The sequence below is a fragment of the Temnothorax americanus genome, unplaced genomic scaffold (assembly GCF_048541705.1).
Source record: "Temnothorax americanus isolate GAGA-0224 unplaced genomic scaffold, ASM4854170v1 Scaffold98, whole genome shotgun sequence".
Classification (NCBI taxonomy): domain Eukaryota; kingdom Metazoa; phylum Arthropoda; class Insecta; order Hymenoptera; family Formicidae; genus Temnothorax; species Temnothorax americanus.
In genome coordinates, this window is record NW_027509821.1 from 112487 (window position 1) to 129326 (window position 16840).

The 16840-nt window shown below is 30.6% G+C and overlaps 1 protein-coding gene across 1 annotated transcript; it reads right to left on the reverse strand.

Annotated features, from left to right (window-relative positions):
- Positions 1-256: 256 nt before the first annotated feature.
- On the reverse strand, positions 257-9087 carry LOC143908521 (uncharacterized). The gene is made up of 17 exons (XM_077426218.1): positions 9061-9087; positions 8948-8965; positions 7704-7822; positions 7512-7586; positions 7179-7346; positions 6442-6549; positions 5958-6110; positions 4963-5161; positions 4764-4861; positions 4103-4328; positions 3873-4016; positions 2632-3787; positions 1738-1935; positions 1354-1551; positions 970-1167; positions 586-783; positions 257-399 (listed from the first exon to the last, which is right to left on the reverse strand). The coding sequence occupies exons 3-12, from the start codon at positions 7728-7730 to the stop codon at positions 3753-3755; spliced, it is 1233 nt and encodes a 410-aa protein (XP_077282344.1). The 5' UTR covers positions 7731-7822; positions 8948-8965; positions 9061-9087; the 3' UTR covers positions 257-399; positions 586-783; positions 970-1167; positions 1354-1551; positions 1738-1935; positions 2632-3752.
- Positions 9088-16840: the final 7753 nt, after the last annotated feature.

Sequence of the window (16840 nt, forward strand, 5' to 3'; positions counted from 1 at the left end):
CATCAACAGCTACGTCTAAAAATAAAATAATGTATCAATATGATATTATGGCTACGGTCAACGTGACACTACAAATGCTTCGAAGCATTCCTCTTCTCTTTTCTTTCAATGAAGAAAGAAGGAGAAGAAGAACTCTCCAGAGCATTTGTATCACGTTGACCGTAGCCTATATATCAAGATATATATAATAATATCAACAACCTGTTCACCGTTCTCTGGATATAATTGTAACACTGCTCTTGCGCTTCTTGACAGACATGCATACAACGTTGATAAGAAACGATATAAACGTTTTGTAGGATTGTGCAAAGTTTTGCTTGCATAGCACAACCACAAGCGCAGAAATACTGACAGCCCCATCAAACGTACCAGCTTTAAATGGCAATCCTTGACCTATATCTAAAAATAAAATAATGTATCAATATGATATTATGGCTACGGTCAACGTGACACTACAAATGCTTCGAAGCATTCCTCTTCTCTTTTCTTTCAATGAAGAAAGAAGGAGAAGAAGAACTCTCCAGAGCATTTGTATCACGTTGACCGTAGCCTATATATCAAGATATATATAATAATATCAACAACCTGTTCACCGTTCTCTGGATATAATTGTAACACTGCTCTTGCGCTTCTTGACAGACATGCATACAACGTTGATAAGAAACGATATAAACGTTTTGTAGGATTGTGCAAAGTTTTGCTTGCATAGCACAACCACAAGCGCAGAAATACTGACAGCCCCATCAAACGTACCAGCTTTAAATGGCAATCCTTGACCTATATCTAAAAATAAAATAATGTATTAATATGATATTATGGCTACGGTCAACGTGACACTACAAATGCTTCGAAGCATTCCTCTTCTCTTTTCTTTCAATGAAGAAAGAAGGAGAAGAAGAACGCTCCAGAGCATTTGTATCACGTTGACCGTAGCCTATATATCAAGATATATATAATAATATCAACAACCTGTTCACCGTTCTCTGGATATAATTGTAACACTGCTCTTGCGCTTCTTGACAGACATGCATACAACGTTGATAAGAAACGATATAAACGTTTTGTAGGATTGTGCAAAGTTTTGCTTGCATAGCACAACCACAAGCGCAGAAATACTGACAGCCCCATCAAACGTACCAGCTTTAAATGGCAATCCTTGACCTATATCTAAAAATAAAATAATGTATCAATATGATATTATGGCTACGGTCAACGTGACACTACAAATGCTTCGAAGCATTCCTCTTCTCTTTTCTTTCAATGAAGAAAGAAGGAGAAGAAGAACTCTCCAGAGCATTTGTATCACGTTGACCGTAGCCTATATATCAAGATATATATAATAATATCAACAACCTGTTCACCGTTCTCTGGATATAATTGTAACACTGCTCTTGCGCTTCTTGACAGACATGCATACAACGTTGATAAGAAACGATATAAACGTTTTGTAGGATTGTGCAAAGTTTTGCTTGCATAGCACAACCACAAGCGCAGAAATACTGACAGCCCCATCAAACGTACCAGCTTTAAATGGCAATCCTTGACCTATATCTAAAAATAAAATAATGTATCAATATGATATTATGGCTACGGTCAACGTGACACTACAAATGCTTCGAAGCATTCCTCTTCTCTTTTCTTTCAATGAAGAAAGAAGGAGAAGAAGAACTCTCCAGAGCATTTGTATCACGTTGACCGTAGCCTATATATCAAGATATATATAATAATATCAACAACCTGTTCACCGTTCTCTGGATATAATTGTAACACTGCTCTTGCGCTTCTTGACAGACATGCATACAACGTTGATAAGAAACGATATAAACGTTTTGTAGGATTGTGCAAAGTTTTGCTTGCATAGCACAACCACAAGCGCAGAAATACTGACAGCCCCATCAAACGTACCAGCTTTAAATGGCAATCCTTGACCTATATCTAAAAATAAAATAATGTATTAATATGATATTATGGCTACGGTCAACGTGACACTACAAATGCTTCGAAGCATTCCTCTTCTCTTTTCTTTCAATGAAGAAAGAAGGAGAAGAAGAACGCTCCAGAGCATTTGTATCACGTTGACCGTAGCCTATATATCAAGATATATATAATAATATCAACAACCTGTTCACCGTTCTCTGGATATAATTGTAACACTGCTCTTGCGCTTCTTGACAGACATGCATACAACGTTGATAAGAAACGATATAAACGTTTTGTAGGATTGTGCAAAGTTTTGCTTGCATAGCACAACCACAAGCGCAGAAATACTGACAGCCCCATCAAACGTACCAGCTTTAAATGGCAATCTTTGACCTATATCTCCCAAAATTAAGTCACCATCTAATTCTCTTTCATCAACAGCTACGTCTAAAAATAAAATAATGTATTAATATGATATTATGGCTACGGTCAACGTGACACTACAAATGCTTCGAAGCATTCCTCTTCTCTTATCTTTCAATGAAGAAAGAAGGAGAAGAAGAACGCTCCAGAGCATTTGTATCACGTTGACCGCAGCCTATATATCAAGATATATATATCTTTCAGCAACGTGCACAACTTTATTTGAGGTTATAATTGGGTACAACATTCATCGCACAATACTTTTATAATTGCAAATCGGAAACGTACCTCGAGTTGAGCTCTTCTGCGATCAACGAAGTCGGGATCGAACGTGTCAGTCGTCACTTTCTGCCAAGCGTAGAGGACCTTCTTTTCCGGCAGCGATAGTAACACGATGGGTGCGTTCAGCCGATACTCCGCTAGCCTAGCAATCGTGAGCAGTCGCTCGTTTCCTTTCCTTTTAATCCATTGGGTCAAAGGAGAGGAAACGAGCGAAAACGAGCGACTGCTCACGATTGCTAGGCTAGCGGAGTATCGGCTGAACGCACCCAATGTAGGGATACGAAATCTTTAGATAAGCACGAAGCAATTCAATTCAGTATATCGCCGGCACGATTACGGTGTTACTGCCGTTTCGCGTACGCGCGTATGCGCGCGTTGTCGCACCTTACCTCGCGACGCGTAATAAAGAGTCACACGATCGGTCTCGCTCCGCGCGTACTACCGTGTCTCTCGATCGATCGAGATAGGTTAACTGATCAGATGATGAACTGACTGACAGGATAGCGCTCTAAACGAACGCACTGTCTGCACTGCACTGCACTGCGACACTAACGCCGCTAGCCGCCAGTGTCGAAAAAGTGAAAGTGACGTTCTCTGTTTGTTACATGTATGTTATAAAGAAGAGCGGTCGACGTAGACGACGTATCTTAATAAAAAATTTTCACATTTGGACTTTGCGTCGCAATATCTCCGCTCGTAGGGCACGTAGCAGAATATTATAAGAGAAACCCCCCCCCTAATTGGACCCCAAGCTATCGATCAAGCCTACTTAGAACTTGATCCGTTCACTCGTTATCGAGATCTCAACATCTCGGGTACTTGCAACTCGTCGCGTCGCGTAAAAGAGTCACGGTCGGTCTCGCTCCGCGTGTACTTGGCGCGAGACACTACCGTGTCTCTTGATTATATTTGAAAATCGTTTATGTTCGTCAAATAATATTAATAAAAAAATATTAAAAGTAATATAAAACATAATAATGACTTGAAAATATTTTTAAGAAACCATGTATTTCCACAGACTTTGTTTAAAAACTTCATTTTTTTATTTATGGGTTAGAATCTGAGTCCAAATCGGTAGTATTAGAATTTGAGTCCAATTCGTTAGTATTTTCTTTTTCACTTTCTTTCTAATTCTGAGGTACCTGCTCTATATCTCTCAATACTGTAAATATGAAACAAATTGCAATATTAATTTCATGAAATAACGATTTCTTTCTACTTTTTTTTAATAATGTTAATGTATAAACCTTTTTTAATGCCACTTGGGACTCTACATGATCGATTCAGTTCATAGATTTTTTGGCTCACGTAGGTACCAACTCGCGTGAGTTCGAGCTCGATTGCTACTTCATTCAAGTTATATTTCGTTTTTAATACATGACGAAATATGTCTAAAACATAAAATAATTAGGTTATTAAGTAATCCAAAAAAACATTGATGTTTCATAAAATTCATAACATATATATCACACTGTACCTTTCAGAGCCAATAATTTGGTTGCATCTAATTTTTGACGAGGGACCACCAATGTTTTGTTTCTTATTCGGTTTGATACAGTTCCAGTCACAGTACTCTCCTTTAAAGACGTTGTTCCAAAAACTGCAATAGCACAATTCTTCACAAATTGTGCCTTTGAACGGCTTAATTGTATAATGCTGTCATACATCGGACAAGAAAGCCATATATCTCGGCCAATATGAATCTAGAAAATGTAATGCAGAACTTGAAGGAATAAATTACAACAATAATTTATGAAAAGAGGATTATGCGTGTGTATACATATATATACTAGCATGCCCCGCCGGGCTTCGCCCCGGCCCCGGTATCTTCCCCCCCCCTTTTTTTTATAGTTATTATGCTATTCGGGGCGGAGACGAATCCAACAAATCATAGATCATTAAAATCTGTCCAGCCGTTCTTGAGTTATAAATGGTGTAACTAACCCGACTTTGTTTTATATATATAGATCTATATATATATATTTATTTTTGTTAAGGCTTTTTGAAATAATTGTATTTATTGTATATTTTATAAGTAATAAAAAGTATATGGACTGCTTCGAATTTCGAATAATTCCCGATTTTTGATATTAGAAATGTTAGATAAAATTCTCGTTAATTGTAAAAACCAAATTTACCGTATTATCAGCAATTCTTCGATAGCCTACAGCGAAAAGCTCATTGTTATTTTCTTGAGTCGGTAATTGATTTTTTTGTACTACCTCTTTTAATATATCTATATATCAGTGATAAATTATACATTAATATAACACGAAAATATATTTAATATCTTAATAATTAATACATTCGTGTAATAAAATATTTTATTATTATTACTTCGAAACTCATCAAATTCGTTGACTACTCTCACTTGCAATGCTATATTTCTTGTCTTAGTTTCTTCCAGTTCCTCGGTATTCTTTTTTAATAGCTGCCTTAATTCAGCGTTCTCGTTTTGAAGAGCAACGATTTGTTTGTTTAATTTCTTTTCTTGTTCATTCTGTGTTTGTCGATCAACTTTAGTAATTATTGTTTTCTGTATAATACATTTTCCAAAGAGATTAATCGAATATGTTATACATATATTTACTACAAATAATTATTAATTATTATAAAGATTGAAGAGGTGAGCATTATTTCAAAAAAATGTATACTACTCTAGAAAATCACAAAATTTTGGAAAGTAAAATAATTAAAATAATATATATTCAAAAGATTGCAGATAAATGATAAGAAATTGTAATTGAATTTTATGATTTATATATGTAGAAATTTAAAAAATAGGCTAATAAATTCTTTAATGATGAAATAACAAGATTATTTTGTGCTAATACAAACTTAAAAACAAGAATAAAAGTTAATAGTGAACTTTTTGAGAATGCATATTAGAAATTTTTCCTAATAAAAACATGTTAATATTTAATTAATATACATATAGTAGTTAAAAAAGGTTATCGACTTTATTCAGTTAATTTTCATTGCGTCTCTTCATAAATGTACTCCAATTAATAAGTTAAAATAACAATTTGATTTTCAATTTATTTACACTCCATTAATTAAACAACCTCTTTAAAAAATTTTTTTCCTCTAATGACAAGAAAAAACAAGAACATATTAAGAGCTTTCCATTTACATCAAAACTCAGATAAATCTCACTTCTGTCTTTCTTCAACATTCATGTTGAAGAAAGCACCTATTATGAACAAAAATTCTAAACAATTTTACATGCACATAACTAAATTAAACCGTATATAATATCTATAGAACTTTCATTACAACATAAATTTAAACAGAAATATCAATAAAAGATAATTATTTTGAGAATTACTTACCTTTGTTTTCGGCAATATATCTGTTGCCAACTTTTGTATCAACTTTGTATGTTCAGAAATTATATCTGTACATTCTTCTTTTCCATTTTCATCTATCATTTTTTTTGTTTTCTTTGATTCATGTCCTTTGTTATCTGAGTGCATACAGTTTTCCTATAATTAATAACAAATATAAAACATATTATATTTCTATTTAAAATATAACAAAAAATCATAATAATAAAAAAGAGATTAATAGAGTAGTTTTTATGAGAACTACATAAAATTATATTGTGCATGTGTACCATGCCATGTTCTTTTCTCATTTTCAATGTATATATGTCCTTTGAAATTTTATAGAATGACGTATCTATGACGGCTTCCCACAAAATATAAAGCATAAAATAAACGTAATACATTATTATTCCTTTAATATGCCTATTTTTAAATAATGGAAAAATGTTCTAATTTGTTTATTTTGATTATAGTTCGTAACATATTATACCTTTTCAATGTCATTGGATAGTTCTGTATCACTTACACTATCTGCAGACTCGCAAAATTTGGCATTGGAAATTTGAACTCGTGTTTTATCTAATTTTAAATCCATTTCCTGCAATTTGTAGCAGTTTTAGTTATTGCTATACTTTTTTTTATATATGCACAAATGTAACTAAATTTTATAGTTTTGGTTGTACATAATATTAAATTGAAATTATGTAACCATAAAAATCATATAAACCAGATATACACTATTATAATTATCATTATAATCATCATTGTTATTTTTATTATTATTGTTAAAATTATTATCATTATTATTAATTACGATAGCTTTGTTGATTGCATAATTGAAAAATGTATAATATTATAACCTTTGTCTTTGGTAAATGCATTATTGGTTTCATTATTTTAATGTCAGTTATTTTCGGCCTTTTATTAATTAACATTGTATCTGCACATTTTTTATTTGGTATTTTCTCAATTTTTTTTTCTTTTTCTTTTCTTTTCTCTCTTCCTTGTTGTCTAATTGAATACAAATTTCCTGTAATTCATAGTAGCTAATAATAGTTGAGAATTATAATAACAGAAAATAGGGATTAATAGAATAGTGATAAGATATATCTTTTTGTTACCATAAATGCCATATGTCAATCAAATATAAAATATTGTAATTACATCATTATTATTATAGCATTATTTTAATGATAATTTTGTTGATTAATTGTAAATTTACAATACCTTTGTCTTTGGCAATAAATCTGTTGTAGATTTATTTTCTGTAACATCACATATTTGCGGCTCTCTATTTGTAAAATTGTTATCCACACTTTCTTCTGTGTCATTTTCCTCCATTTTTTTTCTTTTTGGTTTATGTTCTTTCTCACTATCGGATTGTATACTGTTTTCCTATAATTAATAAATAATTAATATATGCAAATATAAAATATATTTATATTTAAAATGTAATATATAAAAAATCATAATAACAGAAAAGAGATTAATAGAGTAGTTTTTATAAGAAAGAATAAAAAATTTAAAAAATAGAAAATTATGTTGTGTGCATATATGTACCATGCCACGTTCTTTTCTCATTTTCAATGTACGTTCTTTTGAACTTTTTTGGAATAATATATCTGAGTCGGCTTCCTATAAAATATAACGTATGAAATAAACATAATACATTATTTCTTTGTACGTCTATTTTTAAATAATGGAAAATGTTCTAATTTGTTTATTTTAATTATAATTCGTAAAATGTTATACCTTTGTGATGGCCTTGGATAGTTCCATATCACTTACACTATCTGCAGACTCGCAAAATTTGGCATTAGGAATTCGAACTCGTGTTTGTTTTCCAAGTTGCTCAAGCTCGGACAGTGATTCTTAATAAAACAAATGAATAAACAATAAAGTATTAGCAAACGGCGGTAAATAAACTCTTTTAAAAATTTGCCTAAAATGAAACATAATCATTAGATTGTTGAAAAAATTACATAAGTCTAGTTTCTAGTGTCCTCTGTAACCTATATCTCATTAAATTAGTTCGAAGAAAAATAAAAGAAATAATTCACATTTAAAAAACAAGAAAAAATTAAATTACAGAACACTTGGAAACAAATTGCATTTTAAATATAGGATAATATCATGTTGGACATAAATTTATTTTGTTAAATATCCAAATAAAATAAACATTGAAAGACAATTAAAAGAAACATCATGATAGTTTTAAATAATCGAGGTTCTCACAATTTAGAATGTAATATTATACGTATACATACTAACATGAAATATTATGACAAGAAATATTACACGAACAGACGTAAACCCTGAATGTTTAAAAACAAACAAGAATCTTTTTTTTTCTAATCAATCTATATACAACTTGTATCTGAGAATTAGTTCGTTTAATAACAAAACATATATGTAATAAGAAAATAGGTGCAGCGTGTATTCTAAATAATTACCATTTAATTTTTAATTATTTAACATTTGACGTACAATTTTTTACTTACCTCCTATTGCTATTATTATAGCATCGTAATATTCGTCATCATTGTCCCACCGAACTTTGTACTTTTTTTTATAATCAATGTTTTCACAATCAAAAAGAATCTTCAACTATTTTGAATGTATTATCGTTTAAATATTTAACGTAGACATACATGTTTCCTGAAACACTGTACCAAATCGCAGCTGCTTTTATATTATCTTTTTGTCCTCACTGCGATTAACTGCGATCTGTAGCCCTACTCTGTAACTCTAACGACAGTATCGGTATAATTATACATCGTCATTGCACAGCATTTTTTCTTATAGTATACCTGCGCAATGGTTGCGTTCAGGAAACACAACTCTGTTAGATCCAGAGAAGAACCAAAGGTAAGAACCATCATATTAAAGACTCACTGACCGTTTACTTAACAGTTTTGTGTTTTCTAAATGCGGCCAACGATAACATATAACGATAACGATCACACTGTCGTTAAGAGCTACAGAATAGAGGTTACCTTGGGTACTGCAATCATCTGCAATCAACGATATATGGGATCTTTATACTTGTCTCGATCTCGGTCGACGGTCCGACGAGCTACTCGCAATAAGGGCAGAGATGATCACGTACCACGTACCACCACGTTCAGGCTGCGTGGACTGCGTTCGGAAACGTGGTGCTAGCTGTTTGTTCGCTGCCGCGCGCCTGGTGGGGGACACGCACACAGCTGACGGAGCCGCCCTGGTAACCATATCCGATAGAAAACGATTAAAAACGGCTATATCTGTATCGTTTTTAATCGTGTCTTATCGATTCTATCGTTGCATATTTAGAAGACAGATAAAACAAATCGAATCGAATCGGTTTCTATCGTTTTAGGTCCGAATAAGAAAATAACTATACAAATTTTATAGTTATGAATCGTTTTCTATATGTACAATTATTGCCCATCTGAATCAATCGTATATACACGATATAATATGTATCGTTATTTATGGTAATAATTTTACCGTATGCGTTAATACGGATATATAAGAATAAAATGATAGACATCTTATCGATATTTATATGACTTAACCGAACCGATACATCTGTCGTTTCTTATCAGGATTTTTTGACATGCAACTTATCATCTTCTTTATGGCAGCAAATCGGTTCGTTTTCTATCGTATATTAATGATATAAATTGAATCGTTTGAAAACCTTCTACTTTGCATATGTTTGTATAAAGTTAAAACGATAGACATCTCGTCGATATTTATACGACTTAACCGAACCGACACATCTATCGTTTCTTATCAGGATTTTCCGACATACAACTTATCATCTTCTGTACTGCAGCAAATCGGTTCGTTTTCTATCGTATATTAATGATATAAATTGAATCGTTTGAAAACCTTCTACTTTGCATATGTTTTTATAAGGTTAAAATGATAGACATCTCGTCGATATTTATACGACTTAACCGAACCGACACATATATCGTTTCTTATCAGGATTTTCCGACATACAACTTATCATCTTCGAAAACAAAGTTCGTCGAAGTATTTTTATGTGTGTGTGTGTGTGTGTGATTTGTTATTAAGATTAAAATAATAAAATATTTTATTTGTATTTTAGTGTAATTTTAAATAAGACGTTTCTAATGTAAATGTTGTTTTTATTTCTCTAATAGCCGTGAAAATTTTGGCCCTTGGCTTTCTGGTGCTGTTGTCGCAAAGGTGGAAGCTTAATTATTTCAAAAAAAAAAAAAAAAAAAATGCAGTTCTTTCTTTATCATAGAAAGATCTCTGATGCGGTTTATTTTTCTTTTACACGGTTATAATCCGGTGGCATGCAGAGTAGCAAACATCTAAAGATGTTCTGACTGATATATAGCTAAGAAATTTCAAATTTTTCTAATTTTTTTCTGACAGGGCATCGTAAATAAACGGTTCACTATTAACTATATTAAAAAGACAATTATAGCTACTTTAATACCATTAAAAATTATAGAAACCGATGCACCACTAATAAGAAATTTAGGATGCAAGTCCATGTGTATTGTATCGAGAATTTTTTATAGAGTATCGTGAATAAACGAAACTTCAATTATGTTAAAAACTGATTGAGACCGATATAAAGGTAATAAGAAATTTCCGATAGAATCCCAAGTATTTTGCAAAGTGAGTTTCTGATAAAATACCGTAAATAAATGATTCACTAATTATATTAAAAACAATAGAAACTGATATATAGCTGATAAGATATTTACGATAGGATTCCAAGTATTTTGTAACGTGAGTTTCTGATAGAGTACCGTAAATAAACGATTCACTAACCATATTAAAAACGATAGAAACTGATGTGCAGCTGAGAAGACATTTACGATAAGATTCCAAGTATTTTGTAACGTGAGTTTCTGATAGAATACCGTAAATAAACGATTCACTAACCATATTAAAAACGATAGAAACTGATGTATAGCTGATAAGACATTTACGATAGGATCCCAAGTATTTTGTAACGTGAGTTTCTGATAGAGTACCGTAAATAAACGATTCACTAATCGTATTAAAAAACGATAAGAAATTTTTTTATCGTTTTCTATCGGAGATGGTTACCAGGGCGTGTACGTGTGCGCTGAGCGTTCAACATCTCTGCACCCGAGTGCAAACGAGTATACTCCCTTCTCTTTCTATCTCAGCGAGTTAGAAGGAGAAGGGAGTATACCCGTGTGTACCCGAGTGACGTTTCCGAACGCAGCTTCACAGCGCTGTTACGATTTGATTCGCGTTTAAACATTGCGGATGAAGGTTACTAATCTATTTTGTTTCTTTCCTTATAAAACGTGGTTCTCTCTCGCACTTAACTTAGACACAATCACAAGCTCGATCCTTTATTCACCGTTAAACCGTTAACGCTATAACGTATATGATATTGTATTTGCAAGTTATTAACTTTATTGTTCAAATTGGAATGCCCAGGTAAGTTATATATTACATATTTGACTCGACCTCCTCTGATTCCCTAACAGCATGATGATTAACTTAATTTCATTATATATATATTTTTGTGCAGGTATTTTGTTATTATATAGATTCCAAATTCATCAGCCAAGAAAATGGAGGATGAACACAATAAACGTCCAATGAAGAGACACAGAAAATCTTATTTAGAACCCAATTATACACAGTTGCACGCAAGCAATGTTACTAATCAACGTTATGGACAGCGGTGGCTTCGGGTGCTAGGAAGTCATTAATAAATTGTACGTGAATAATAAAAGTAATATATATTTCTACTAAAATTCCATTAAATGAAAAACTTAAAATGAAAATTTATTCAACACGAAAACTTATTCAAATAAGAATTTTTAATCTGTCCAATTTTAGATATAGGTTTAAGTATATATAGTTGAGGTGTATATAATTTTAAATATAAAATTACTAATTTTTTGGATATAATACAGATCACAGTATCAATTTATGTTTATATATGGAGACAAATATTTAGTAGATATTATTACTAAAATTGTGGTAAAAATATGGACGGATGGATACATCACGGCATAGTAACTATAGGAATTTCAATAATATTAATAGAAACTATAATAATATTTGCATAAATTTGTCACTAAAACATCTCGATTTCAACGAAACATTAAGTATATGTAAAATTTATCTGTTTTTGTATTCTTTCTTAAACTTAACAATTTCGTTAAGATTTCTTAAAGTGTCTAAAGATAATCCACAATTTTTTCTTACTGTTGCTCAAATTTTACTTATTGTCTCATATTTTTGCTTATTTTTCTGAAATTTCTTTGAAATATCGACATTTTTCAGAGTAAAATAGTGCGAAACTGTCTCTGAAATTTTGCTTACTTTGTCTGAAATTGTAGGTACTTAATTATTTTTTCATATGTTTGCTTATTTCTCTGAAATTTTTCTGTATAATAATTACAAAATTTTATTGAAATTTAACATATTATCTCTGAAATTATATTTATTATGTATATATTTTCTCATATTTTATTGAAATTTCACTTCTTTCTCTTATTTCTCAAAAATCATCGTTTTCAGAAAAAGTATGAGATATTTCATAAAAATTCAGCAAAAATTTTCGTCAGAAGGGGTTTTATTTCTGTGTATATTTATGTGATGGATTCAAGACAAGACAAGACAAGGCTCGGACATACTTGTCTTGTCTTGATTTTTAAAATCAAGAATTATTGTGTCTTGATCTTGACAATCAATATCCTGTCTTGATTCTTGATTCTTGCAAGATTCTTGCAAGATTCTTGATACTTTTATATGTATAAATATTGATTTGCAACATTTTAATTCTATATAATCTATATAGAATTATAGTAGTCGATTTTAATTCTATTATTTTTGAAATTTTTTATAAAAATTATCAAAAAAATATATTTTTGCGAAAAAAATTTACTAAATATATAGAAAAAAAATTTACAAAATGTTATTAAAATTTAAAATTTAACATAAAATTGTATTACTGATAAGAGTAGATATGAATATCAAATATTAAGAAACTTTATTAAGTATTGTCTTGTGTTAAATATTATTATAATTTTACACAAACATTTATATTTAAACGTTTATGTTTTATTGAAATTTAATGTTTAAGGCTTTATTAAGATTTATTAATAAGACAATTGTTACAATTTCTTCTTCTTTCAAATTTTGGTATTATTTGGTATAAGTAATATATTATATATTCCTTCACAATATATTATTATATACAAAAAAGAATGATATAATATAATCTTTAAAAACTTACTTTTTAAAGAAAGGTATGTACAGTGAAAGTCAGAAGGTTGTCCGCATTGGTCAGAATGAGTTTTGGAACGCAAGCCTGCTCACCCAGCGATTGGTTTTTACTAGAGTCCTAGATAATCTAGGACTTTAATTTTTACTAATAGATCTAACCATTTGCATTCAACCGTTCCACGAGTTTTTGCGACCTCATATACAAAGAAAAGATTGAAAAGTAAGAAAGTAGTTCAAATTTTATGGCCGTTTGTTCTTGGTGAGCGTTTTTTATTAGGGCTGTTATTTTCTGGACACAAGTTACATATATGCACCAATCACGCGGCTCCCTCGAATGTCTCTAGTATAGGGTTTCTATAAGTTTTATGATCGGCAAATGTTTTAAAAACAAGTAATGTTACGTGTCGTTTCTTCAGTCGTTTTTCTCGATCTTGCGAAACATCAACTGAATCTTTTCATGTGAAGAAACCTCTAATAACATTACACTGTGTGAATATATTCATATAATTATTTAACAATAATTACTGTGCCATGGATGGAAAAAGTAGTTTGTCCAGAAAAAGGAACTCTTTTAACGGCATAAATATACAAGGCAATGATACAGATCGTGATCTTAGTGACTCAAATAAAAGTTATTCTGCTAAGAAGTTTAAAAAGGATAAAAGTAAGTATTATAATTAACATACAATGTGCATAAGGCAAATATTAGGATCATAGACCTTATAAGTATGGACTGACAATCCAGCAGAGTGATGTATTAATAATGACTTAATGACGTTTTTAACGTCAATAATACGTCATTAAGACGTCTTTAAACATCATTCTGTTACATGGAAATACATAGCAGATTTTGTCCGGAGGATGAAAAACGCACCTGTCTCTCTGAAAGTGTACCGAATGAGCCAATTGGCATATACTTTGGGACACTTTGAGAAAGAAAAGTACTAAAAAGTATGTTTCTCTCTGTAACCTCCTCCGAACATTGCTTCTAGTACATAAACAATAGAAACTATAGGCAAATGCCAGTCAATATTTATATAAGATTTATGATTAAGGTAAATAAATATTTAGCAAATTATATCGGTACGAAAAATACATAATTATATTATTTCCTGGATAAATGATCAGCATAGTAGGAAAGACCGAAAACTATAGTATTCAATAATTTATTTAACTAAAACTTTAGAAGTTATTTTTTATTGAATTTTGTGATTTATTAATTATTAAATGATGAAAAGTTGTCAATTGTAACTGATAAATTATGACAAACAAATTATTTAACTAAAATAAAATTTTATTAGATTTGTTTTTCGTTAATTCTCTCTGAATTATAATAAGTATTTATATGTAATTTATTTAGTTAACGAATCATCTGATCACCAAGAATCTGAAATTGAAGAATTACCAGACGATCCTGTACCGAGTGAGACTATAAACGGATCAAATCCAAAAAAGAATAAAAATAAATTTGCTATTTATTTTGACATCACAAAATGTAAGGAAAAAAATTCTTCAAAAAACGATAAAGTTGCTACTTGTAAATTATGTAAGGAAAAGATGAACCGAAGCGTACAAATAAAGATGAAGAATGCCAATACATCCGGAATTCAAAGACATTTATCAACGTATCACAAAAAACAATATTTCGAAATTAATCAGAATCGGACACCAAATTCGTCATCCACTTCACATATAACAAAATATATGTCTCTTTCATCTGAAGTATCGAAGGTAAGTAATATTGTTTTAATAATATTTGTGTATTTTAACAAAACATAAAAAATTCAAATAAGAATCGAATAAACACTAATTTACATAATAAACATTCATAAAGATCATAAGCTCTTTGTTCATTAAAAATAACTTTTTTTTTATTTTAACGTATACAATATGTTTATTTCACATATATTATTTAAAAACATAATTTTTTTGCATATAGTTTAAATATTTAATTTGAACAAAATTTTATATTAATTTCAAAATTATGTTTAATTACACACGCAAAAATATATTAATACTATATAAATTATAAACAACAATAACAAAATTATAAACGTTCAAATAAAGCATTAAGTATTTGAATACTGCCGATTTATGTCCGTTATCTCGACAACAAAGAATTTGCAACCTTATGTTCATATGAACATTTGTTCTTTCTTTTTACCCAGATAGCACAGAGAATCGAATAAGAATTCTTTTTTATGTCACTAATTCTGAATTCTTTTCTAGATGCAAAAAGAATTCTTTTTCTAAAAAGATTTCTTTTTGCATCTAAAAAAGAATTCAGAATTGGTGACATACAAAAGAATTCTTTTTCGATTCTTTTCGATTCTCTGTGCTATCTGGGTATCCAGGAACACGCTCACAAATTTTTAAAAAACATACTTTTGACTTACCCTGTATATATATGTATATGTTGTGCATATATGTATATGATATATTTATATATTAATTTATTTACGATTCTTATTTATTTTCAGCCATCAACATATATGGAATATTCTCAAGAAAAATTCAACTTTCTACTTGTGGAACTAGTAGCAAGGAAGTACCTGCCATTCAGTTTTTTCGACGATGATTTTACTAAATCAGTATTTGAGTATATAAATCCGTATTTGCAAGTACCTCAAAGAAAAGCAATGCATTCCTTGGCTTTGAGCACGTTTCTTTCCATGCAGAAATCAGTTTTCAAAATTTTGAAGAACAATACATCTCAGTTTAGTTTTACTATTGATGGATGGACATCAGTAGCAAATAAGTCATTTTATGGAATAACCATTCATTTCATTGATGAAGAATGGCATCTTCAGTCAATCGTGCTCGACTTTGTTCCCTCTCATGGTAAACATACGGGGAAAGATATTGCAAATATGTTCAAAAATACAATTATGCAAAACGATTTATGTTTAGATACAAAAATTGTTGGAATCACTGTAGATAATGCCTCAGCTAACACTAAGTTTATTCAAGAATTGGCTGTATTATTACCAAACGTAGATGCTGTTGATCAACACTTCAGATGTTTTGCTCATATAATAAACCTTGCGGTTCAGGATATTATGTCGATGCTAAAAATAAATAATAAAACAGTTACAGATGATGAATTTGATGAAACTGATGAAGAGGAAAATAATGAATTTGAAGATAGTTCTACATCGGTCAACAAATTGCGTACACTTCTTCTAAAAATTAAAAAATCAGAAATTTTAAGCATAAAATTTCGTGGATTTTGCGAAATCGTTAATTTAAAATATAACACTCCTGTCATAGATGTTAGAACTCGATGGAATTCAACGGCTGAAATGTTGGGATATTCTTTACGTCTAAAACCAGCGCTTGAAATGTTCTGTGATAACATCGAAAACTTAAAAAACCTAAAATTATTAGAGGAAGAATGGTTGCTAATTAAAAAAGTCTATGGTTTCCTTCATGACTTTCAAGAGTTTAGCACTACTTTGGGTGGAGAAAAATATGTGACTCTACCTAAAGTTGTGATTGGTTTTAATCTATTGATCGATAAAATTGAAAGAACGATTTTTAATCTAGATTTGAAACCCGATCGATCAAAATTAGATGAATCGTTGCTGTTGGCGTTACAAGCAGGAAGAGATAAGATGTTAAAGCATTACATTAAAACTAAC